Below are 27,458 nucleotides of genomic sequence, written 5' to 3' on the forward strand. Positions count from 1 at the left end.
GAACAGTTTCTTCTAGAAGGCTTTTTAAAATACAAAACTAAGTATTTATTTTCACTTCTTTTATTTTCCTCAACATCTGCCATTTCATTCAGCTTTAGATTTCAACCACAGTATACCTTCCCTGTTTTTCAACTGTCATTCACAACCACTTTAACATGGTTTTTTTCCCCTGCAGAGTCCTGAGCTTCCGAAGTAAGAGGCTGATAGAGCTTATGTTCTGCACAGCAAACTTTTCCCCAAGGTCCTCTCCCCTTGTGCTCCCTCACCAACATCTTTTCCCTTTCTGCTTGGAAAGAAAAGGGTTTCCCTTGCCCACCTTGGTATTTGTATAGCATGACTCACCCGCAGATCCCCAGCCTTCATAAAGCAGTAACTTCATAAACTAACGAGCTCCACTGAATCTCTTTTGTAGTAAAGAAATGAAAGATTAAAGATAGTACCCAAAACTCTAGGAATTATCACACTAGATGAGATTACTCATCCATCTTGGTCATAATTTATTCTTTAGCAATAGCCAGCGATAGATACTTCAGCAGGTAGTTTAATCAATGAAGATGGCTGTACAGCAAGCCTGGGATGCTGTTGTCTAGTTTGCTATCAAAAGACAGGCAGAAGAAACAATAGCATGGCTGTTCAGGTAATGAGTGAAAGCTTTATCTTATTTCATTACCCAAACCACCAGAAGACAGGCAAAGCAGCCAAACTTAAGCTTTTATCTCTTCAGTAGAGACAGCCTGGCAAGTAAAGAAGAATGACTTTAATAGCTGCAGCTGAGGGACAGAGGAAAAAGAGATAAGCTGATGCTTTAAGACAGAAGAGGATCCCAGCTTGCAGAGAGTGGATGACAGCTGCTCCTAGAGGCAGCCCCTAGTGTCCCGCTGTGCCACCTTGGGACAGGAGGGTTGCCTGCAATGGGGGAAGCCAGCTGTCCTGCAACAACTTTCAAGACCTTGCTGCTTCTGAAACTCTGAGCTGCCAATGCTGGACCGCGCTAACCCAAAAAGCATCTGTGGAGAGGCTCCCATCCTACCCTCATTACACAGCAGGCACGGCACATGCTAGGGGAAGGCTATGTACCTTCAAAAGCTCCCACCCCAGACACGTGAAAAAGTAGGCTGAAGTCATACCACAAATAAGTAGCCACATACTGAATACCAGGCAATGATCCTTCTACCAAGTAACTCAGCAAACAGAAGTCCTGGAGGCACTGGGATTTATCACCATTTTTGTTAAATAAATATTTAGGCTGTGGATTTCAGTAAGTATGCTGTTATGGGTTACTATTCAATGCACCCAGGCTCCGTAACCTTTTATAAAAAAAAAATAAATATTGAGATTATTTGCTATATTGTATTGCACTTTAAACTGCACTAGGCAGAAGAACCACGTAAGCACAAATGTACCTTCATGCCCAGTAGTATTTGCAAAAACAAAATTTTATTGCAGGATCAAGCACTTCAAAATTTCTTCTTGGTAATTTATGCAAGTTAGAATTGCCACTAGCCAGAATTTCTCCATTCAAATGTCATAAAATCTGCAAGAAGCTTGATTAATGAAGACAAAGATTACATTTGTCCTGTTGAAATGAAGCATTAATTGTCTGGAGGTAAAGATTTCACTTAAAGGTTAAACAGTATCTGCAGCAAGAAGTAGCTGCTTTTCAACAGAAGGTTTTCTTCAGCTTGGAAGATGAAGCAGAAACTGAGGAGACCCTTAAGAGGTATTTTAAAACTCTTTTTGAAGAGAGACTTTATGTCACAGCATTTTCCACACTCATTGCATTAAATATTGTAACTGATAGGAGCATACCCACCATTAGAATAGACTCTAGTAAATCCACTGAGCTTGGAAAGTCCATTACATCAGTGACAGTCTCTCTTACTTGGACCACCCCAGGTTTACACATAGGTAACAAGAAAAAACAAAAGATCCTGATGAAGGAGTCTATATTGATTCCCTCGCTTAATTCCAAGTGCATGGATTAGCACTGTTCTCCAACGCTGCTCAACATCTTATTACAGTATTGGCAAAGAATGAAAACAAACCCTAAAAAGCCATTCTTGGAGTGTGCTCTACTGGCAGGCTGAGAACAGAAAAATTCACAGTGCTAAGGTGCATGTGTACTACAGTTGTATTAAAAGCAGAAGTAGCAGCAGGAAGACAGAGGCAAGTTTTAAACTGTTTCATAGCAAGAGGTGAAACTGGGTCTCCAGTAAGGTACCACCATCTGCTGGTTCATAGACAAAAGGTGCCTGCAGGAGGGCATATTTCTTGCCTGGTACATAAGCTCTGGGAGGTTATTTGCTGTATCCTTTGTTCACAAAAACAGAGGAGTAGTGAAGCTTGATGGTATGTTGGGTGTAAGGACAAAGGGATATCTACAGCGAGTGCCTTTTCAGATTAACAGCAGCAATTTTGTTTTCTGTTATGAGATCTGTATGAAGCACCCATGACATCAAACAATTCATAGAAAAAGCAGAACTCTTAAGACCAAGTCCTTATTTTGTAACTGAGTCAATCAGTAAACAAAATTTTCTATCAGTGTAATGAATCTTGTTAACAATATGTGAGCAATTCAAGCTAAACAATTCTGACAGTCACTATAGGCAAAGATGCATTTTAACATTATGACTATTAATGTATAATGTACAAAAAGGAGACTGCTATTAATATGCAAAATCATTATGCATTAAGATACAGACTGGTCCTGTCTGAGTGCTGTAACTTAATGAAAACTGAATTTTAACAAGAGTGGTGTCATAGTAGTTTCCCCCCCCCAAATAAATTCTCACACATACAGAAACCCCTCACCAAAAACTAAATCAAGATTATTTCAAGTTTAAAAGCTGTCTCTGTTTTGCACAGGGGAAGGTATTGCTGGGATTTTGCCAGCGTCCAAGAAGCCTGCACTAAGCATTACACATTTAGGACTGCAAATATACTCCTACATGGGATTAGTTTCAATACAAGATGTCACCAGAAACACATGAGTTATTTCCTCATCTACATTAAACCAACCACATGTTTATGTTTGGTACATCCCTTGTTTTCAAGAAATACTGAAGAAAAATAAAAGCACTCATGCCTTCAAAAGACGTTTAGCAACCAGGAAAGAGCATCTTGCCACATAAGCACGTATCAAAAGGAAGATAAGACACAACCACAGATACTGAATAAGAGACTGCACGTATAAACACAAGGTAGCACAGTTTGAGACCACATTCGTTATGTAGTCAGATCCTACAGCAGCACTCCAAAAAAGCACACACACACCACAGACCGATGGGAAACCTATACCAGTGCACCAGTAAACCTGGCACAAAAGACAAAGCACTGGCTTTCCAAATCAGCTGGCTAGTAAGAATTTCACAAAAATTCAAGTCTGTCTCTGATTATACTGGATACTAGAATGAACAATGAACACTAACATTGACCTCATTGATTTTACAGGATTCCTGACATTTGAGATCCAGGGCAAGTACAATGATATTAACAAGGAGATCCTTATCACTCTTCTCAGTAGGATCCCCTTTTTGCCTCTCCAAATCAATACGCGACAGAAGATGTAGGGTCAAAACAGAAACCTGGCTGAGATCCTTTACACACACCCAAGTCACCCACCACGTCAAAAAAACAGCATTCCATGTCTGGAGAGCCAGGCTCTTCCTCTGAAACGGGTACTTCTGCTTTCCTCGTGGCACAATTTAATAGCAACAATAAATCAGTAAGAACATGGAAGGTTTGTTATCATGCTTTTTGGAAAAAACTAAGAAAGGGAAGAATCACACTTTCCAATTCTGTTAAGTCTCCTAAACTTAATAAAGAGGAGAGCTGTGGATCTGATACATGACATTCCTGAGCCCGAGGGTTTAACAGGGCTTTTTCCCTTATTAGACTGAGAAGAAAAACTGCAAAAATGAAAACAATGTAACATCTGAACTGACATACAATAAATGCATACATCATCATCTAGTTTTTAACTCAAATGGACCATTAAATAAGGAATTAGAAAGACACACACACACACCCCGATGGGAAATTTCAGTGTAAAAGGACAGAACAGGAACGAGGCTTCAACATACAAATAGTTTCTGCATGTTAAGATAGATTTTTGGCTGGTTTGGGGTTTTGTTTGTTTCTTGGGGTTTCTTTGTTTCTGTTTTGCCAAGACCTGTAATGGCTAGAAGATGAAGTTTGATGGTAACTCTTTGTTTTGGCCTATTTGGATAAAGTGCAATCAAGACAGCATTAGGATATACTATTTGTGGTGCCAAGTTAGAAGTTTAGCCAAGTAAGTTAGCCCTCGTGCTGGACACGCTGTTTGAAACGTGCCCTTTCATCTCCTGAAGAACAAAAATTTTATGCGTTTACACACACAGTTCTCCTTGTTTCACTTCTTTGAACCTTCTCTTGATTCACAGAAGATTCTTCTTTTCCCCTCGAACATCCTTCGGAAGTTGTTCTTCCTTTTAATTCTCAGGGAAACTTTTATAAGATACTTTTCCAGGGAGAACAGAACATTCCATTTTAGCAGTATAAAACTGCCCAAAACAATAGAAAATTATGAGAAAGCTGAAAAAAACAATGCCTGTGCTGGCACAGGTGCTGCTGTGAAAGGCTGGGTGAGAAAATGTACAGCTCTTGTGCCAGCTGGGGCCGATGGAGGAGCTTACTACTCCTCTCCGGTTGAGCAGTGCAATAAACTGCAGGAAAACAAAGCCAAAATTAGCAAGAGCGGCAAGAAAAGCCAGCTGTCATGCAAACTGCAGAGAAGCAGTTTACACACTTATGCAATAGATGTTTACCTTAATTACCTTAGATGATCACCATATTCACCAGCCACTGCAATAGCAGAGCAGCGCACACCCTCCCCCCATGCTAGAAATGGGGGAGCTGCTGGCCAGCTCCCCACCACAGGAAGGGACATCAGCTGGGTCACCCAGGAAGGGTGAAGTCTATACAAGAGTCTAGAAGTTGTAACACACCTGGAATCAATCTGTGACTTCACCACAGACCACAGTTTAGTTTTGCACTTTTAACTATTCATGCTGTTTTGCATATCTTATTCATTTTTATCTTTGAAGTTGTTCTTCAGAGTAATTTAAACATAATACTACTAAAGCATGTGTTCTGAAATTCCCTTCCTAACAAGGTAGCAGTTTTGAAACTCCATATATATTTAATGTTAAGTAATCACCTTTTTGCTCCCCAAGGTAAACAGACAAAAAACATGCAGGATCATTAGTCATACAGATATAAGCATGCATCAATAAACAAAACCCTTGGGGTTTTGTTTGGGCTGGTGTTTTGTTTTTTTGTTTTTTTTCCCACTAGATACTCTCACATCCCCACTTTGATGAACTACGAAGATTCACATCGGATAAACGAAAAGCAATTCAATTTAGGACACTGCAATAAGGGAACTAGTTCGAAATACATTATCTGCAAGGACAGAGAATGTCAAGGTTTATAAGCCAACATCAGCATCTCCATCTCTGTAGCTATGATGTTATTTTGTAACACTGAACTGCAGACAGGTCTTAAAAGAACTGTCTCTTTGCTTACGAGCAGAGATTAGGAAAAATTGTTTTCTATAAAGAGTCAGAATACCTGCTAATCTATCTTAATGACACGTTAGAAGTAATTTTCTCAAAACTGTTAAACAACTTGTTTTACATTTACAGTGTGCTCTTACTGAAATCCATCTTGAAATAAATTCGACTGCAGAATTCCCAAGTGGATTTTTAGAAGCTTGTTGTTCCAAAGGTCCACTAACACTACTAAGCACTTGAAGCAAACAAGTAACGTTCACATATAGCACATGCCCAGGCCCCAAAGAGCAGAATATCTATATGTCAGGATTGAGACCTTTTGGCGAGTTCTGAGCGAGATGGGTTAAGCAGCTGGAAATGTTCAGGCTGTTCAGCAAATTACATGTAGCTCAGACTTGTCTCTGCAAGTGCTGACTGTAACTCCAAGCAACACTGTCAATGATGGCAATATATATAACCCTGACTCAACATTTTATATCAATTATGGGTGCTCAAGCCTTCCAAGCAGCCCTGTCCCATCAACACATCTGGCTTTTGACAATACGAAAAACATCTTTTTGCTTGACTTCCTGCTGGTCCTCCAATCTACCAACTCCCCACGGCTACTAAGCTGACATTTGGGAAGTACACTAATTGAAGGGAGATGACCTGAAATAGATGCAAAGAAAGGCTAGCAGGAGGAACGCTGAAAAGGGGACAAGAATTACACAAGACCAGAATCACTTGTACCTCAAAGTATTAGCAACATTTTCTTTAGTACTGCAATGGTGATTGGAAATTAAATGTTCAACTAGTAGAGTAGCTACCTAAATAACAAGCATTTCTATTAGCAAATTCAATGATTGTCAATGCCAACTTTGCTGCTGAAAATGCTGAACTTTGAGAGTTGGGACTTGGTGAATTTGCAGCTAACGTTATCCCTTTCATACCATGTCTCTTTCTACAGCTACATTTGCATAGAACCACACATTTATGACTATGTTGTTTGTTTGTTTTTCCAGGAAGTCAGTTGCTACACTTGGTGTTAATACAGTTTAACATAGGAAACCTCCCAATTCACCCTAGATCCTTCAGGCGACCTTCTTCAGAGGCAGCAAAAACAAAACTTGCTTTCATCTCAGTTGCTTTTAAATACGACCCAAAAGAACCAAGATGACATGAAATAAAAACCTAAGAAAGATTAAAGGATAAAACCAGTCCTTCAACAGATGGGTGAAAAATCTTTCATCCTTGTAGGAGGTTATGTACTTCTCCACACAAACTACTACAAAGGTCAAAGTGACCTGAGCAAAGCTTTAAGGGTGTCACACAAATAGTTCTGCAGACATTGTCGCTCACACTCTCTAACCAGTGGTGGTTACAGATTGTTCATATTACTGCCCACAACACATCAGCAGCGCCTGGGAGCCAAGGGGAACCCTGTGCTATTTAAGAGTTAGCCTACCCTCCTTGGTCTGGATGTTTCCTCCTGTATTAACTCAAAGATATTTTTTTTTCCATTTAAAAGAAAGAGCATATTTCAATTCAATACATCAAGCCAGAAGATTTGCATGCTTTGTAATTTAAAAAGATACAACTTCAATAAGGGTACAGTGATTGTCATTTTTCAAAAGAAAGTTTTACTGTATGTTATCTATGAATGAAATACTAGGGTTTTTTTAGCCTTCCCCTCTTCGACTACCTGTATCTTAGATGTTTGTTATGATTCAAAGGGTAACTATTAAATTGTACAAATGTAACTAAAAAATACAGCAAGATTAAGTTCTTAGTCCTTATCTTCCTTACCTTTTATCAACCAAAAAACCTACAGAAAGAAATTTAGCAGATGAAAAACTAAGCCTTTTTTTAGCATCAATACTGATCTAACAATCATGAACATAACAATCATTAATTCTACTACAAATCACACACACAGTGCCTATCACCAATAGAAGTGATTTCCTGCATGAAAATTATTCATACTTTTTAGCTAAGTATTGCAACATAAATATGACAACAATATCCAAGCGATCAAAACCAGCAAGACTACACTTTGAAAAAAGTCTTTAGGAAGCTAATGATTTTTAGTCCCTGGATTTTGGATGGACCCAGAAGCAAGACAGTATTTACTCAAGTGTCGTACTAAAAAGGTAGCTTTGCTCCCAGCAGTTTAAACGAGAGAAAAGCAACTCCCCTCACTTCAACCTGTAATTCTGTGCAAGTCCTGTGTGACTGCTGCAGCGTAAGAAATGCCCAAGACCCCTTTCAGCCAGAAACCTGTAAAGTACTCCTGCAGGAAAAATAATTTATATTTTTAAGTTTCTTGGGATCTTCTTTTTCAGTAGAAAAATATTTGGATCTGATAGAGGCAATATGAGGACCTTTCACTATACAGATAATAAGGCTTCCCTTTATTCGAAGTTTTTGATTAAGCCAAAAACAAATCCTGGCCTTCTGAGCCTCTGTAGAAAGCTAAATCCATATACCTTACTCATTTATGTTTCTGTGCACCTCACGCGGCAATTCAATCCTCCTGAGGGCAGCCAGAACATAACAACAGGTTACAGGAGCAAGAGGGATGAGAGAAGAGGCTGCAGTATCCGTAAGTAATCACAGCTGGGTGACTGCACAGGCCAACCACAGCATCTGCTATCTATCTCTGCATTAGAGTTCTTGTAAAGAAAACACATCTATTTGCAATAGACCCAGGCTATAAACCATTTCATTTACATGTTTCAATTAAAGTACATGCACATGTACTATCCTCCTCCCCGAAGTAGCATGGACTGTTCTGAAGAGGATGCGTGTAGATAATTTGGGCTCCATCAGCTACGCCTGCCCTTTGCAACCCTGGCAACACCAACATGCACCAAAATTGCCAAGAGTCCAACCCCTGAGAACAGAACAGGAGCCTCGCCTCGCCTCTCCCCCTCACACGCATCTTGGTATTACTAGGGATGCTCAACCAGAACACATGCTGAATGAGGAGATTGACAAGGAAAGCAAGGGACTTCTACTGCTGCTATGAGCATTGACCTCGATAGAGAAAAACAATTCAGAAGAGCTAACGTGGCAGGAGAGAGATGACCTGAAAAGCAGTAAAAGTTCCAAACACTGAGAATTGTCTGGCATAGCAGGAAAAGCAAAGCTCCAAACTGCTGAACTAGTGCAGCAATAACATATCACTAGTCCTCATGAATAAACCCATTTTAAAGTAAACAAAGTTTTGACAAAGGCTGTAGCAACCATCCCCAGTTACAGCAAGAATTTAAAGTTACCAATTAAATAAAACCACGTATAGTAGCTATTCAATCAGCACACCTACAAAGAATGCATTACTAATAACTATATATAACATTACTAATAACTAATAATCTTTAATGCATTCAAATATCTTCTCCTGGCTTTGAAAACATATTCCCATGTGATAACTTTGGAGAAAAAAGTTATTTTAATTCATTCATTGTTAATATTTTGTATTATTTAATCTATTACATGTTTGGGTTTTAAACTCTACATGACATTCACATTTCAAAGCCTTCCTGTTCTATTCCTCAAGCACAGTTCAAATCTGGGATCTTGAGATTTATACATAGCTCTAAACTGGAAGTTAGAGATGATTGTATTTTGTTACCTCCAAGACAGCCAACAAGTGAGACCAGGAACAACTGTTTCCAGAGCAGCAGCATCTTCAGTCACCTAAATTCAGTAATTCTCGTTCAGTCCCAGATGAACTGAATGTTCAGTCTTTCCAGCAGCCAGGTTTAACCTGTCAAAAAGAACAAACATAAAACTGAATCCCTCTACGATCCCTAAGAACTGACTTCCTTGTTAATGAAAAAGTTGAAAGATTCTCCAACGTTCCTCTTTTTTCCTATGACCTTCAACAGGAGGGTATATACATGTATCACATTTAGGTACATGTATGAGGTGTTGGAAGTTACATACTCCAGTAGGAGCAGAGCTGATGGGTAAACTGATTTTGTAGTTCCTACTTCCCACCAATCTCCAGCATTCATTTATTTGTAAGATACAGTACTTCTAAAGAAAGGGAGTACACGAGGTGCAATCATACAGAAAGCAGAGAAGCTTAATGCATTTGCTACAAGACAGCTCACATTGCACTTGACTTGCAACCATGCTAGCAACAATATGAACATGTGCAAAACCCGATTTAATTAAAGCCATGTCTAATCTATTCTTTTTTTTCCCCCCCATTCTGAATTTGTACTTGGCATGTGTAACAGCACTGTAGAAGCCTGATGATGCAGAAAAACGGAAAAATCATCCCATAAGCTTGTCACACTCAGCATCAGGTGTAATGACACCCTATGAACTTACTTGCTGGCTTCCATTTCTACCTTTGTCACTGGCTAGGTGATAAAGGGTTTGTCAAGCCCTACTAGCCCAAGTATAACATTTCAATTCCCAGCCCCCACCCCCAAATAAAGCTTTACAGTACATTTTCTCAAGTTGCATGACAACTGTGGCCTTTATATTTTGTGTGTGTCACTTCCACAGCATCCTCTTTCTTCAGAGGCAGAGCAGCTGGGTAAAATTTGAGGTTCTGCACACACAGACCAGACCAAACCGTTCCTTCTAAAGTACTCCACAGACAAATGCACAGAAATATTAAGGTCCAGAAAGCAGGCATGAATTCTGAAGACCCGAATTTGTGACATTTGAACTTGATTTTTCCATGTGAACTGTTATTTCACAAGACAGTTAAAAAGATTTCAGCACTTCCGTAAACCGAGTGTCTGAATTTCAGGCTAAGCATCCCAGAAAGATAGATCATACAGTGTCCCCTCTGATACATCCCCACCCCACTATCCACTAGGAGAATTTAATCTCCTCAAAAAACCCATGGAGGTTGCACAGCCCTTTGCCACAAGAAGCCTATCTTTCCTCATCTTACGATCCCTGGCTCACGCAGGGTACGCTATCAACTTCCACAGCAAGGCACAATGCGCCAACAGCAGCACCCTCTCCTCCATTCTGTTAGAGGTATTGCTTTCTGACTTTTCCCATGCTTTTCTAAACCAGAAAATAAACAAAACCAAAACTTCGGATTTCTCTCAAGTAACAGGTATCGATCTCTCAGCAGGCACCTGCTGCCAGCAAAGCTGGTGCAAGAGGAAAGCTTACTGTAGGGGTACAGCAACTCCCAACTACCTAAAAGATGACAAGGCAGGGGAGAATATTCCCCAAACAGTTTGAGAAACCATACCCAGTTCTCATAGACTTAAGATCTGAAGTTTATCACATGCAACTAAAACGTTACTGGTTTCCAAAAGGAGTCTTGTTAAGTACAATAAATTCTGGTAAGTTTGTGTGTTAAAAAAAGCAAACAACAAAAGTACAACAGTACTTTGGCAACATAATATTTCTTCCCTTCCAGAAGCCAGAAAGCCTGACATCAGACACACATACTGAGGACATCACATAAGGGAAAAAAACCATTTTCTGTCCAACCTGCAGTTCAGAACTTAAAACAAACAAACCCTCAAAACATACAAACAAACCCAACCTAAACAGAAAAGAAAAAATACTTTTTGTTGAAACTGCAAACCTGGGCTTGGTCATCCTCGACCCTTTGATTCCAAGGGCCATCTGCAAAGCCTTTCTCTAAGGGTGGTTATCCCTGGACAGGACAACAAAAGACCTGGCCAGCACACAGCCCCGGCCGCGCTGCTCCCACTGCCAGCTGAAGCCACGGCTGTGCCAGCACCACACCATCCAGGCATGGCAGCATCTCAGGACACCCCCAGGTTTGGGCTGCAGCACCAAATCCTACCTGAGCATCACCAGCCTAGCCCATGGAAAATAGCTATTTCATAGCTCCAGTGTCTGCCCTGAGCAGTGAGGGTAGCCAGACAGGGAGGAGATGGAGTAGGAATACTAAAGTATATCTCTATGTCAGCTTTCTTGCAGTCTTACAAGGAAAGGAAAAAAGAAAGGAAAAAAACACCCAAGCCCCGATGGAAAAGCTAAATTAATTTGATTTTGTTCTTCAAGTTTTCTGGGCAAAGCAGAACATGACAGCTCCATTTCAGGCCAGAAAAAAAGTGCTTTGAAGCTAAATAAATTGAGAAGTCTTATATGTGGGAATATAATCATAAAAATACGTCCCAACCACTGCCTGTGTTATATTTTAATGAATTTTAATATCTAAAGAATGGTAGTTACCAGCTGGCTAACCTCGTAAGATTTTAATTACTTTAAACGCTTCATTTTCTCTCTGTTCTGCCATATTTTGCTAATCTAGGACCTATTGCTGAATATCCCAAATTTCACTTTTAAAACACAACACTTAGCGTTCACATTTATAGCTTTAAACCAGATAAACACTGCCTTATGCTCAATAACGTCAGTTCTTTACAAAGGAAGATGTGAGTTCATATGCACACGCATTTAACACCAAGCAGACACCAAAGAATAACAATTCTTGAAGTTTCTCCCCAGTTCATTCTTGAGCTACAACCTTCCTATTAAAGGAGGGAAGCTAAAAAGGAGGTTTCCTCTGTCAACGCCATCCCAGTGTGCCACCAACAGGCACACGAAGGGCTGCTAAACACGAGACCCACCACAGGCTCCCTTGCCCTCCCCCTTCGGCACCTCTGACAAATCGGACGATGGTACTAGACTGTTAATAGACGCTCAGTGAATATTTGGCACTGGAATATGCTTGTTGCTTGAAACTGATTAAAAAAAAAAAAAAAAAAAGTATGAGTACCACTACAGCTCACCTTTACCCCTTAGAGGAAAAAAAAGGGTTTCATCAATCTAAAAATTAGATCCCCATCAGAGGTAACAGATAAGTGTCTATTATATTAGAAAGGCTGCAGTGAGTTACTTTTCATTTCACACTTACTCCAATCATCTAGCAGACTGAAAGAATCTGTAAAGCTATTCACTGCCAATGCAGGGATTCAAAAATCAGATGACCATGTTGCATCTCTGTCACCTTCAAAGCTCCTGGATAACCCTGGCTGTTTTTCAGATCATCCACATTCAGAAAGAAGCAAGGAAGAGTACACAGAGAAGGTCCCAGCTCCTTGCCATTTCATTGTAATGTTTGAAATATGTCACAACTTACAAACTGAGAGTAATGCAGTATTAAAAGCAAAGAATAATTTTACCTCCCCTCGTTTTGCAGAAGCAAAGGGGCAAATCCACAACATCATTGCGGTGCTTTTGGAAATAAATGGACTTAAATTACCTCCACAGTAATTGAGCACTTTGTATGTAAAGGCCAGAAAGAATAACAACAAGCAGCACCTGCTGTGGTGGGAAAAGATGGTAAAGAAACAAAAAGAGTAATACCCACAGAATATTTAAAAGGAAATATAATTTATTTTTTTTTTTTTAATTAGAAAGCTTCCTAGTACTTGACAGTGCTCTTGTTTCAGGAGAAGCCAGAGATATTTCAGAACAGTAAGAAAGCAAACCTGTGAAGTGGTACAAACACACCAGGAAAAAACAATGGATTTAATTTATTTATTATACATTTCTTTGACTTTCAGAGATAACCAAATTCTCATGAGTTCCTCTGAGAAGTCTGTTGAAGACAGCCAAGGGACAGTGAGAATAAAACAACACCAGCCAAACAAGTTACATAGGATGAAAGCACATACAAAAAAACTCAACTTGATTTTTCTTGCTTCAAAATTTGCTTTCCAAAACCTATGTACTTTCAAATCATATAACATAGCAAGTGATGGACACGAATATCTGAAAGAAACAGAAAGTTTGGGAAAGGTTCAAAAGTCAGTAATTTTATTCAGTGACCTTAATTTTTACTACCCAGAGTCAAGTGTAAAAAGCAGTAGTTCCCCAAAGGTGGAATTTTTATTTCTATATATAGAAATGGAACTTGTCAGATCTGGCTGACAAGTTCAACTTTTGAATCTGAGCTAGAGGAATTCATAGTGTCACTGAGTCTAAGCTAATCAGAAAGTCCTGGAACTTCAGAGAGCTACAGAGACCTAGAACTTATTTTTCTGTATTGATCACAACCCACAAAACAGAAAATTGATGTACTGACACTAGAGGTCAGCATATCTTTGCAAAGGAAAAGAAATAACAGAATCTCATCTTGATAAATTACAAGATCTACACTTTAGTTAATGATAAAGTCATCTCCACAGGGCATCATAAAAAGAAAATGCACTGATGAGCATGGAATGCCCCTCAGCAGCTTCAAGTAGCCCAGTTTTTTTGTTTTGGTTTGTTTGTGTGGGGTTTTTTTGGGTTGTTTTTTTTTTTGTTGTTGTTGGGGGGCAGGCGTGGAATATCCATTTGTCATTTCCTTCAAAACAAAGTTACTAGCTGTGAAAAACTACCCAATATGCTTTGTTTCAGTAAGGAATACTGACCTAGTGGGCTGAATCAAGCCACTGCCTCTTACAATATTTTCACTTCATATAGCAACTACACACTCACTCTGCCATGCTCATAGAAAAACCCAAAACAAACATTTCAGTTGAAAAATGCCACAATCATAGGCTTTTGAAAATCCAAAAGAAACACAACAAACCCACTTCAGAAGTGCTACTTTCTCACAAGATATTCTTTCTCCAACATCAGCTCATCTCCAGACTTTGGTCCAATACCAAGACAGCCCAGTTCACCTGGATCTCTCTCTGTTGAGATGACTCCAACTCAAAAGTGCTGAAGGTATATGGAAGTATCAAGTCAAGGGCAGACTTACTTTTGCCAGATTTGACCACCATGTGTTTTTTGGGTTTTTTTTTTGGTTTTTCTGTTGTGGGTTGTTTTTTTTTTAAAAAAAAATCCAACATATATATTTGTTCCACTGACACAAACATAGTGCCAGCTCAACATGAGAGCTCAGAATAGATTTTGTCAGAATTCAATTATTAATTTCCTTCAAGTGACATCATCCAACAAACAAACCTGAGCAATTTAATACTAGAGATTGGAAAGGCTCTGAATAAAACAAAACTCAGGAAATATTACAGAGCCAGCACTAGAAGCACACTTCTGAAAGAAATGCAAATGCATCTAACACACCTGAAGACTGTAAATAAATAAGAATTGACCAGTTAAAGAAGTATGACAAAGAACAGAGGCAAAAACCCATGAGGCAATACTGTGGATTATTCCAAAGAAAAGTTTAAAATGTTGCTCTAAGGAAAACTGTGGTTGCTCTGACTCCTTTGGGGTCTCATTAGATCTTTGTTCCACAGCTGCATGGTAGCACCGCTCATTAGGAAGCAGCCTTTGCAGGTAGTAGTTGTGAGGCTGCCTGTGGCTCTTCCTCAGCCCCCCCATCCCTACAGGGGTAGCAACGGCAGACAAATCACCCTGATGAAGTTGAACTGTGAGCGCAAAAAGGAGGAAGAAAGTTTTAGAGAAACTTCATTAACCAGCACTAAGTAGGATTAAAGTCATCTCTTGTGTGTCCTTCGCAGAGGCTTAGTTAAAAGCATCATTTGAAACAAAATTAATTTCTAAAAGCTTAAAATAGAAGAACCAGCAACTGTTCTGTGGAGAGTTTTATTACAAATTCTCTTGTCTCACTGCATTTATTGACTCTTTCAGCTTCGATTCCCTGCCCATCCATCCCTTGCGCTTGACCTAAATCTCCCCGGCACACAGACCACACGACTGGTTCTGGTTTACAGAGCATCTTCCCTAGCCCTACACTTATTTCAGTCCCCCCTTTTCTCACTGGAACAAAAAGCATCTGTAGTAATTGAATAGCCACTCTCCTTGTGTACTAATCTTTCCACGAACAGTGTCGCAAAGCATCTCTCCTTTGTATCTCTTACTCTCACCATGTTAAGACCATCTCTGAACATAAAACCAACAGAGTTTCTGAACTTGGTACCCTGAAGTTCTTCTATTTAAGAGCTGTAACTACTACTGAAGAAAGCTTTAACTCCTTTAACTCTGCCAAGCCTCTTCCCATGGAGAGTCATTCCACATCAACAAAAGCAGTGAAGTCGCAAGACAAAAAAAAATAAGGAATTACATTTAAAGTCCTCCAAAATCCTGCTTATTTTTAAGACCACCGCTTTCCCCAACTCTGTGTATCAACAATTTGAGAGCCTCTTTATATCTAGCCAGAGGTCCTCACTTTGCACTACCCGCAGAGACAGCCCACATCAATCAGCTTTGAGACATCCATGGGAACACTCCACAAAAGAACCAGCTTCACATTTTTCCCCAAGTTCACAGGGGAATGTTTATTGGAATCTCTTTTAAGTTCTTCAATTTAAGCAATTACATGATACGATTTAACATTAGTAAGTCTTAAGCAACAGCAACTCCAGACGCCACGTACATGGAAGACCCATTCTGAAGGTAGTGAATCAAGTTTGATATGTTTACTGTCATTTAAAGCTAAATTATGCCTGGGTTTGATGTTGGTACAGTGAAGGTGTTACACTGATGAGTAATTAACCTACTCTAATTCAAAACATAGATATTGAAACAGAATTATATGCCTTTTTCCACATTACTTCATGAAACATCCACACATTGGTAAATAGACAAAGTCCACGAGACAAAGCAGATTCACACAAAAGTTTACTCTTCAGACCTTAAAACTTAACTTCATCCTATTTGCTTTTCCTGTCCAACCAGGTCCCAGCTTGCAATTAACCAGTTTATAAGAAATAAACAACAAAAAAGATACTTTGTGTTTTCTTTCTGTAATATTTTGAAGAGTTTTAGTTACAAAAGCTGATAGTATTAGAAAACCAAACAAACAAGATCTCTACTCACAGGAGAAACGAACTTAAGACACCTGTTAGACAAAACACCTGCTATAACAATAGTAACTTCACAGGCATCAGCCAAGACATTTTATTTCAAATAGCAAGAGCATAGCCGCGATGCAGGTCCAAGATCGGGTCCTGGCTGCCAAGGGATGGCTCTCAAGCCCCAAGCAGCAGGTTTTTAGGTTTGCCATGGTGTTCATCTGCATACAGACTTGGCGTGCCCCAGATACCACCAAGCGCCCTTCTAGTCTTCAAGTAAATTCTCATCTTTGGTTCCAAAATTGTACTTTAAAATTATTCAGAAGGAAAAGGAGTTTTTACAGTGTACCAAAGCTTTCAGGCTGTAACTCACTGGTAAAAATTCTTTACTTACAGCGATCAGAATACTGTCTATTTATCACAAAGAAAGGTTTGAAATTCCTACAAGTGCCATTGAAATTTAAAAATATATATTAGTAATCACCAGTCATCACCAAAAGCTAGTTTCTGCTATTTTAGATACCCCTATTACCGTTACACAGATGCATTTCTCTGTACTTCAGCAGATCATTAAATGCCTTCCCAAAACATGCTACACAGCATCAGTGCAGCAGCCTCTTGCATTTCAACACCCTACGGTTAACGTACCATAATGTTAAAATTGCAATGCACCCTTGATGACACAACCTGCGCTCTGTCCCTGAAGACCTCTTTTCTTGGAACAGTATTTCAAACCAACAATGAACTTCAAAATTTATTTTTCTTTCCCTCCAGAAGAGTGACCTGTCACAAATAAAGCATTTCCTCTCTTATTTTCAGGCCCCTATTCCTGTAATTTGTACGCCTGAGGCCTTCCCCCTCTAACTTACCCGTTTCACACACTCTTCTCATAACACACGGGCCATCACCTTCAACCAGATGTTCCAAGAAAGGTACTTGCTGAGGTCACAAATTCTTTGAACACAGATGACAAGATGTCACAGATCACCTCAAAACAATCTAAGCCTCTAGAAATATGATAAATAAATCAAAACTATTGTTAAAAAAAAAAAAAAAAAAAAAAAAAAGGTCAAATAGGTAGTTGGACATGCCATGCCCTGTGTAGCTGCAGCAGGCCGGGGGGAGGAACCCGACTACCTGATTTCTATTTCCATAACTCTGATGACTGCAATGTCTGCATTTGCATTATCAGCTCTCCAGGGCTGCCAGAATACTTGCTGACCAGTAGCACGGTAAGCCTTTGGATGGCAGGAGATGTTGCTGATGAGCCAATACTTAGTCTCTGAAAATAAGACTGACCTTTGGCAGTTGGGATTGCTTTTATTAGCCATTCCTCATTCCCACGTAATGGGCCTTTGTATTAACAGAGAGAGAGTGGTCTCTAGTGAGGTACCAATAATACAGTATTTCTGTCAAAACAACTCTGGTTCCACCTCCTACAAATCATAACTTCAAAAGGTTCTTTTATCCTGCATGGTTGCTCAAATACAACTCATTACTTTCCATTGCATACATAATTTCACTTTGATACTCCTTGGCCAGAACAAAGTCAGTCTGTACATCTCACCTTGTCCCAGCTGATATTAACACCCACCTCCCACAGGGCATGGCCTCACCCAGCTGGGGAGCCCCACACGTGCTGACCCAGCTCTGAGGGTCACCTACAGCAATTTGTCAGTACTTCCCTCTTCATCAAAAATTTAAAGACTGCTGAATTTCCAATATTCTTATTTGCCCACAGTACTACAGTTTAGTTCAAATATATATATATTATTTTTTTTAAAACAGAACATGCTGCTCTCCCTTATGTTTCTCTCATTCAGAAGTAGGGAATCTACATAAAATCAAGATATAGGACAAGCAAGACCCATCCTACCCTTGAGATGGGCTTCACATCCTGGTAACTGAAATTCAGGCAGTTCCATATACATGAACTGAGGCATCAAGGGAACTAAGAAATGCCACAGAGTAAAAACAGACTGTCTTCAAGCACTTGCAAAAAACAAAAAAATCCAACACAAACCCAAAGCATTTCCTAAACTCCCTCCCAACACAGAAAAATTAAAAGCAGCCAAACAAACAACAAAATAAAAAAACCTAACCGCAGACAGACCACTAAATGCCACCAGATAGAACAGCAATGTAGTCACTCTACTTTCAAAAAAAAAAAAAAAAGTTTTGACAATATATTACCCTGTCAGGACACTGCAACTCAAAAGCATACAACACAACACAAATACTCTCAGCACCAGACTGCACCAAAATTTACGCCAACACACCCCACACTGTATCCAACTAACTTTTCCAAAGAAGGGAATTAATTTACAAAGCTCCCTATAAAAAATATTGCTGCTCTTAGTCCCAAATATACTCATCAAAACGTACACTCGAGCCTTTCTGTCCCTCTCACTGCAGGAGACCACACAAACTTATTATTTCTGTCCCGTTAAACTTTTCCGTAAACTGAAATCTGAACTCCAACATATGAGAAAAATCATTCTGTCTAAAAAACAGCTGAAAAATTAAACAGTCAGTACACTTTGGTCTTGAAAAAAACTTGAGATTTTGTAGGTTAAACAGTAAAACGTGTTGCTAGCTATGTATATGTATACACCATATTTACAGCTAGCTGTATATGTAAAGAAGTATGTAGCAATCTAACAGTATATATTAAACAGAAAACTGCAGGAAAATCCCTTCCTTCCCACCCTTTCTTCCTTCCAAGGGTCTCATTAATGCTCAAGCACCTACCAGAAAATTTATTCAACTGTAACATCATTTTGCCACATGCATAGCTCAATACCGAAAGAAAATCTCAGCACATGACCATCTCTTCAGTTACTTAAAGAATGACCTCTGTCTTGAATTAGCCAGGCATTTTGCAGAAAAAAAGCAGCAATACAGTTATTTGTTTCTAATGGAAAAGCAAAAAAATTTCTAACAGAGGTTTGAGGATGAGAGCCTCTAGGTGCCTGGGCTCCACCAGCACCTCTCTTGCCCGAACACCACCGTGAGCCTTGTGGCTTCCCACAAAGTTCTGGACTCTACTTTTAAATGGAAAAAGTCTCCAAGATTTCATATTTCAAAATCTTTAATAATACATTTTAATGCAGACTTTCCCGGCCAATTTACTCAGAGCAAGAACGACAGCCTTTTCCGCATTACATTTCAGAGGTCTGATGGCAAGGTTTTCTGCATTGTTTTTTTTTTTTCTTAACCACTAATTCAGCTTTCTACATATCCTTTGTGAGGTTACCTTACTAAGTTAATACAGAAAAAACCAAACAACTGTATGACATGACTAAGGCTGATGACTGTCCCCTCCATGGGTCCTCTGGCACATGTATACACTTAACCATAGGTGTGAACTCAATATTTTAATATTATACTAAATGTATATTTGTTTCTTCTAGACCAACATCTATGAGAGAAACTTCCTAGACCAAAACTGGCATAAACCTGATGTAAACTTGTTGGTGAGACACACTGCTCCACATGAGCAGTAATGGAAAGTTTCTCTTCTTTCCATAAGCCTCAGGCACTGGTTTCTTCCTCCTCCCTCCGAGCAGGAGCAAGCCAAGAGCAAGAGATGACCCACAGGCAAGCTGACCTGAGGACAGACTGCACAGGCTCGTTTTCTGCCTCACGGCCAGATAAACAGAGAAAAAGGCCAGCAGGTGAACACAGCAGATGCTTTGTTGCTTCTTCTTTAGCTGTTAGACATCTACTCGTTTTGCCATGGTAGGCAAGGGTGAGGCGTCATATATCTCTATATATATATATATGAACTGACCTTAAAAAAAAAAAAAAACACCCAAGGATTTACCGCTAGCACACATCTTTGAGTACATTACTCTCTAAACCAGTATATACACACTGGATAGATATTTTTTGAAAACACAAGTTTTCAGTGTTCAGACGCAGAGGAGTTTGGCTGGGGAAGCCAACAGCACCAAGCTCCTCTGGAGAGTCTTCTGCTCCAAAGCTCTGTGCATCTTTCAAACTGCCTCCAGTGATGGAGAAGCCAAGTGTAACGCCAGGCCGTGCACAGTGGTCTACATCAAGGCAACTACTCACAAGGAGTAAATCACATCAGTCTTACATGGTTGAACAGACAAAAAAAAAAAAAAAAAAGGCAGGCAAAATGGCATAAATGCTTCAAGAATATAAGTAAACATGGGGAGGGGTGTGGAAGGTAAGACACGTGCAATTTACATTTTATATACAGTCTTACCAGCCTTTTCCTATTCTTTTGAAATATCTATAGCCTGGGAATGGAGGAGCTAGATAGAAAAATTCACCAATTTCAGCAAGGAACTGAGCTTCAGGAGATATGGCCACAGGTACCCTTAATCTATCCTGTCTATGATTATCTCACTCAAAGTCACATGCAAGAAAATAATCCGCCGCAGCACAGAGCACTGATGTGAAAGTAAAGAAAAGCTCAAAGTCACAGCTGAATGGTTATAGCTGAACCCATTTCAATACTTTTTTCCCCTTCTCCTTACTTGAGACCAAGGCAGCTTAATCTGCATTGATGCCTGTGAAGTTTCACTTTAAAAGTTACTCAGCCCGAGAGACTTTCCTCTCTTACGAATAGAAATAAAATGCTCAAATATTTTTAAGTTGTTTTTTTTTAAAAAAAAGAAACTGAGATATTGCCTGAAAACTTGAATACTGCATTTCAGCCAAATTTCAAACTAGTAGCAGAAATACTGACCCCAGAGTGACATGATAACAGAAAAAACACTTAAACTGAACTAGCAGGCAGAATAATACCCATTGGAGAATATGCTAAAGCCATTACAGATGTCAGTTGATTAGCACGGCTGATTAACTTGCACATGACAGTGCACTGTTTAACAGTGTCAAACGATTTTATGGTTACTATTAAGACTACAGAATATGGTAAATTTTAATTATCATTTTTGTTTTAATAGAACACTTCCCCAACTCTTCCCATTCCTCACTTACTCTGTTTTGCCCCACACACCTCTACTCCCCTTTACGACTGCAAAATGAATTCCAGCATTAGTTCAGATACACCTTAACTCACCACTGGAAGGGGACAGTACCCAAAACCCCATGATGGAAAGGGGAACAAGAAAATATGACGAACAATGGGCAGGTAATCTCAGTTTTGCATAATTCAGACATAACTATTTGGGTATCCATGTTACCTATGTTTCCTGCCTGGAGACAGTCACTCTAAGATGGTAATTTGGAAAAAAAAAAAAAAAAAAAAGAAAACTAGAGGTTAAATTTCAACCATTTTCTTCCATTGATACTAAAGGAGGAATGTTAGGGTTTGTCTCAAAATTAATGCATGTGACCATAGCTGATCTATGGCCACCAAAAAAAAAAGTATAGACTTCTTAGCCTATGGCCACAAAAAAAACCCCAAACAAAAGTGTACTAGACTTGTTAGTCTGAGAACTGCAAAAAAAATTTGTTTATCCTTCCCATGTAAGGAGGCCTCACTTCCAAGGGAAAATAAAAAGCTTGAGAAAAAGCAGCGTTTAAATTACTTTGCAAGATCTCTTTACATATCAGTACAAGGTTAGATGTGATAAAGACTACCATTGGCTTTGCTGAGTAAGTTTGACAGCTTTGGTTTAAAAAACTAAACAAAACTGGGAGGAGCAGAGCGCTACACTGAGATAACATTTGGCAGCAATGAACCCCAGAATATCTGGAATACTGAAAAATCAATTTCTTGACTTGGAAACTAAATTCAAATCAGGTAATCTCTGTCTGACAGAGGTTCAAAACCCACCAAAGGAAAAGACAACAGGGAGGGAGGTTAATTGGTTTGTAAAGTATTAAGAGTACCTTGGTACAAAACACTGGCTGGAAAACAAACCTGCAGGGAAGTCACACAGAGAGCGTGCACCAGTGAGGGAGGGTGCAGAAAGAAACCCAAATTTAATTTTTGAGGTTCAAAAGTTTTAATTCATCCTAACAAAAATTATGACAATATTGTTCTGAAGTCATCCACGGTGCTAAATCAAGTTTGAAATACAGATTCAGAAAATCTACACTCAGAGCTCCACTTCCCAACCCATCATGTCACTTTTTCTTCAAAAAAGAAAAATTCTTTCCCACTGTGTCTAACAGGAAGGTAGCAACAAGTCCCAGATCCCAAAAGATGCTGTTTTTCTTTTGGACGTCCAAGGTTCTCTTAATGCACTTGGCATTGCTCTCACTGTTAATAGTCTCCTGCAGACCAAGAGAAAGCACTTTCCCAGAAATGACCACAAACTAAATTCATAATTCTTTAAGAACCAATAAACCCACTGAACTAGAAAGCTTAGCCCTTCTGCAGTGGGCTATAAGCCGCCAAGCTCTCTACTCCCTTTAGCAAGATTCACTACCACCTTTTATTGAAAGCACTGAATGGAAACTGTTTATTTAATTTAACAACATACCTGTGTTTTGAGCCAGGAAAGGAAGAAAGAGGCCAGGAGACAACAGAAATCCTTTATGAACAGTTACACTAGAGACATGCTGCCTAACTTCAGTCTATCACTGAATTTGTATTTTCCTGTGCTATAGCCAAGAGAGCAAAAGCTCCTCCTGGACAGCTCTACCCAATAATTTTTGCTAATCATCCTAGACCTAGGGGAGCACCCCTTAGCACTTTCCAAATGTTCCTACAGAAATCAAGGTCTTTTGCACTACCTTTTTCTGGAGTTACCCTCATCAAGGGAAAAGATCCTCCGCAAACAATGAGTACATGTGTGTTTCAACACATATATTAGATGTGTTCTTACTCTTCCTCACAGGGAGAGGTTATTCTAAGTTGAATGTGAAATTTGAATAGTCAGACCTATGACACATGGCATGAAAGATGCAGCAATTACTAAAATATTTGTGACAACTCTGCATCCATCATTGTACAGGAGAGGGAAGGTGGAAATTGGAACTTATGCTGAAACAGAGCCTTAAAGCACATATTATGCCTGGCTTTAAGTGGTATCATTAAAGCAGGAACAAAAAGTAGAAATTAATCTACAAAAAAACCCTTGTACAAGAGTACTTAAAGCTGTGCCTACAATGCCTGGTTTTAAGTCATAAAAAGTAATTTTAATTCTACAAAGGTTCCTGGGAGCCTTTTTTGACTAACAAGACCGTTAAATTCACCTGACCACTCATACAATCCAGGAAGCAAGATTTTTCAAAGCCCAGTGTCAAAGGGGGTTTTCAAGACTTCTTTCACATTCCTAAAATATTAATTGGATCCACATATATTTCACACAGTGGAGGGGCAGGAAACCTTAAACACAAGTTTGTCAACTGATGATAAAGCCTTGCTGGGATTTTGTTTCTAGAAGTACCAGCATCTTTTAGTCAGAAAAGTCTAAGGTATGTAAAATATATCCCGGTGAAACAAAGAAGGGTTGTATTTTTTAGAAGTCCTCACACAATGCAGAGCATTTGTGGAATTTATCAGAATAATAGATCACTCAGGGCTCAGGAGGATTCACAAAGGAACCAGATAAATAACACAAATAACAAGTGTGCCCAGAATTACAGTTGCCTGCATCTGTAAAGTAAACAGGGGCTGAAGCCAGCACTCAGGACACTGCTTGTAGCTGCCAGAGGCAGGGAGAGGAACCAGCTCCACAGAGCAGCAGCCATAGAGACACAGACCCCACTGGGCTTGTTGCACCCTCCTCGGGGTAACTGGAGTTGGCTGTTTGCTTAAAACATCCACCCAAATACTGAGTGTGACTTTGCATAACTCTAAGACTTTGACAGTAAGTAATGGCAAAAGGTGGTTCTAAGATGACTGCAAAAAAATTCATTGTTGCTTTTGTTGCAGAAGCAAAACCTGACCTGGTTAGGGACAAGAGAAGTAAAATACACACTAGCACTTTTCCACCCCCCAGTTCATAAGAGTAACTGGGCATACTTCCGTAAGTTCATTACAGGTTAAATTTAATGTATCTGAAGTCTAAGTGTGTTGCATCACTGCAGCATTAACATTTCTTTTGTGCAAATAAAAAAAGGAAAAAGTCAGCTCTCTGCTGCAACACCCGATTGTATCTCAAACAACTTATTTTCACAGTGCCATTCAGCTAGTTCAAATCGCTATATAAAGCTACTTCCCAGTAAGTACAGGGATAAATTAATCCAAGAACATTATGCTCATTACAACCTTTACTAGGTTTATTGGACAGTTGCCGAGTCCTCTGGAAAGGAAAAATGTAGGTCCTTATACATTCAGAATTTGAGGAATTTTGAATTAGAATTGCAGACAGTTAACTGTCTGCAGTTCTTATTCCCCTAACTGATGCACTTTAATTTTTTTCTGAAGATGTGGTGAACATACCGATTCTTCCCTCCCTGCTGCGGGGAACCAAGGGCTGGGAGAAGACCACCTTTGTTACAGTACTGTAAAGGGTCATACAGATAAAGGAGATAATTTTTTCTGCTTATTTTACTAAGATACCTGCAGAGAAAAAAAAAAACAACGTATGATTTTCCCCTTCCAGATGATGTTGTATGCATGAATTACAAATTCCAAGCCTGGTTCTCTTAGAAGTAGCACTGTAGACTATTACCTGCTGGAAAGAGAGCATCCTTGGACACAAAAGGGAAAGTACACCTATGTTATCAGCAATTCATATGTTTGTGGCTTACATGTAATTCTTTTCACACTATAGTGTAAAGAGCTTCAGGGTACACCTGGAAACTTCTACCACAGCAGTATCTGAGGTTCCCAGAAATGCAGCAGACACCTGATGAGGTCTTAACGGGATCAAATGGCCCAGACCAGAACTCATGCCTACTCTGCATTAAGCCATCTAGAGTCTATCTAAGAATGAAAGCAGACTGGAGAAAATTTCAGGTTTAGTTTCAACAAGCCTTACTACTGTTTTCTACTAGTTTCACGTTTTACTGATTTTTTTAATTTTTTTTTTTTAAATCACGACTATGTGAAACATCTGGGAGCTTTCTGTTCTTTCAGGATAACAAACAGGCATGAGCAGTTAACTATGCAAGTTATTGAAATCTGTAACATTAGGATGCTCAGATGCTGGGAGAAGAGAAGATTGTATATTAAAACAGTTCAACAGCACGAAGCACAAGGTGCTGGAGCTTTGCAACTTCTTTAAGCTGCTTAGCTTCAGATAAGGAGCTTATGCAACTTTCTTAACTCTAGAGTACATTCAGCAAGTGATACTAAAACAGCTTTCAAGTTAAGTTACACTTGGGACAGATGCCTCTTAAGTACTGTCATTCTGTCCTCCTATCAATGAAAGCAGCAAAAAAACCCAAACACCCAAGCCCCCCCTCCCACCCAAACAAACAGCCCACCTGCCCAGGAAGAGCTAGGTATAGTTTAGTAGAGGAGGTAAGTGCCATACTTGTATTCCTTGATGTTTCCCTTGCATGACACAGGACATCTGCACAGTAAGCCCAGCTCCTGAGCTTTGGCAGTATGAGCAAGAGATAGGTTCCTCTCAGAAACCCTGAAACAAACTACATAGAAGCTGCTTTGCAGTCATCTAGAGATATTTATACGTATTTCTCCACGTACCATAGTTACTCTAGTATGAAAAACAGACTTACAGTAAATTGTTCAGATTTTTCACCTGAAAATAAACCAATCAACCCACAACTGAGCTAGTCCAGAATATTCTTGGGACAGAGTAACGACAAGGTCAAAACCTTGAAATCTCACAACAATCTTGATTAAGCTATGCATCAAAGCTGGGAATAACAAACATCAAAAAGACACCATGCTCCTCTTGGAAGTTGTTGAAGAAAATGTGGAAAAAACTGAGAAGAGTCCATGATCCTTTTCTGGACCCCAGTGCCTCGCAGAGAGACACCGAATGGCACCATCACCACTTCCAGAGGAAGCACAGCAGCGGTGCCAAATGCCAGGTCAGGGTACAGCACTAACGATGGCAGGTGCACAGAAGCCAGTTCTCAGCAAGGCTGGGACCGCTCACCTCTCCAACCAGGGACCCCTGGGGGCTGTGCTTTTGAAAAGGATGGTGCGTTTCTTGATGAAAATTCACTTATTTCAGCTGTTTTGTAGAAGAACAGATCTGCAGAACAGCTTTCCAGTCTATGAGTGCACCTGACGAAATACTGGAACTTTCTAGTACCTGGATTTTGGAGTGCGAACCATAGTCACATGGCAGGGAAGAACCTACTACAAAAAACACATGCCACGCAAAACACAGTCTTTTTTTATTCTCCCAAGGAGAAGAGGGGAGAAAACCCTACTACTTCTTCATGTGACAGTCACAGAAGAATAGCACTGTTAGACACAAAACCTCTTACATTTACATTTTCAGCTTATCAAGGGAAAAGGATGCTCAAGTAGACTAACTACAGCTTTTAAAGCATTAGAAACCGCTCTTCACCAGAGCCATACAGACTTTTATTTTCCTTAGCAGTACAATATCAGACAGTCAACACAAGATTCAAAATCCAATACTTAAAACAATTATAGTGAGGAACCAAGATCTATAAACGGATTAAAGCTAAACATATAAAAGGAAAACCAGTGTATATATGCAACTACTCCAGTAATTGTATTTGATTCCACAAATCATTTGCCAGTTCTCGGTGAGGCTTCATCACTTTTTCCACTATAATTTCAACAGATTTTTTAGAACAGGAAACATGTGAGACAAGCAGCAAGAGAATAGCGCTATGCAAGAAGGCAGGCGCTCAAAAGTGAGGGGAGAAGAGGAAAATAACTCCAGTTTACATAAATTTAGCTACTTCTGGGACAAAGGCTAACTCTTGTTTAGTCAAGAGTAGAAAACAGACAAATGTCCAAAAAAAAGGGATGTGTTACACATGAGCAGCTGCTGCCCTTTATCTTGTCAAGAAGAAAAAGACATTTAAAAAGACATTCTGCTGGCTTCGGCACTGGTTTAAGTAAAGGTTCAGGTGAACTGCCACCAAGCTGAACCCTAATGGAAGAAAGAAGCTTCCAGCATGATTTTAGCCAGCCACCTTCCACCAGTTTTAACGGGGAGCTGCTTGGTCAAGTAAATGTACGTACATCTTTCTCCTTTTGGTATGAATGGAAAGATCTTTAATCTACAAGAAAACATGTATTCTCTCTGGTGGAAGTCTGGTATACAAATAAAGGCTTTCCATACACTGCTAAGGATACGTGCACGAACCTAACAAGTATTTGTAGCACCTCTGTAGAATCAATAAA

General features: G+C 39.5%; 1 protein-coding gene across 6 annotated transcripts in view; it reads right to left on the bottom strand.

The window, feature by feature from the left end:
* The window catches only part of LOC308063057 (contactin-3-like), a 138,827-nt gene that overhangs the window by 71,634 nt on the left and 39,735 nt on the right, over nt 1-27,458 (bottom strand). For all 6 annotated transcript variants that reach the window (XM_080385502.1, XM_080385503.1, XM_080385506.1 and 3 more), the window contains one exon: nt 9,166-9,300. In XM_080385502.1, the coding sequence (XP_080241628.1) occupies nt 9,166-9,220 (55 nt within the window). In that variant the 5' untranslated portion in view covers nt 9,221-9,300. The remainder of the gene's footprint in view (nt 1-9,165; nt 9,301-27,458) is intronic.

Source organism: Falco punctatus (genome assembly GCF_963210335.1).
Source record: "Falco punctatus genome assembly, chromosome: 4".
In the NCBI taxonomy this organism is placed as follows: Eukaryota; Metazoa; Chordata; class Aves; order Falconiformes; family Falconidae; genus Falco; species Falco punctatus.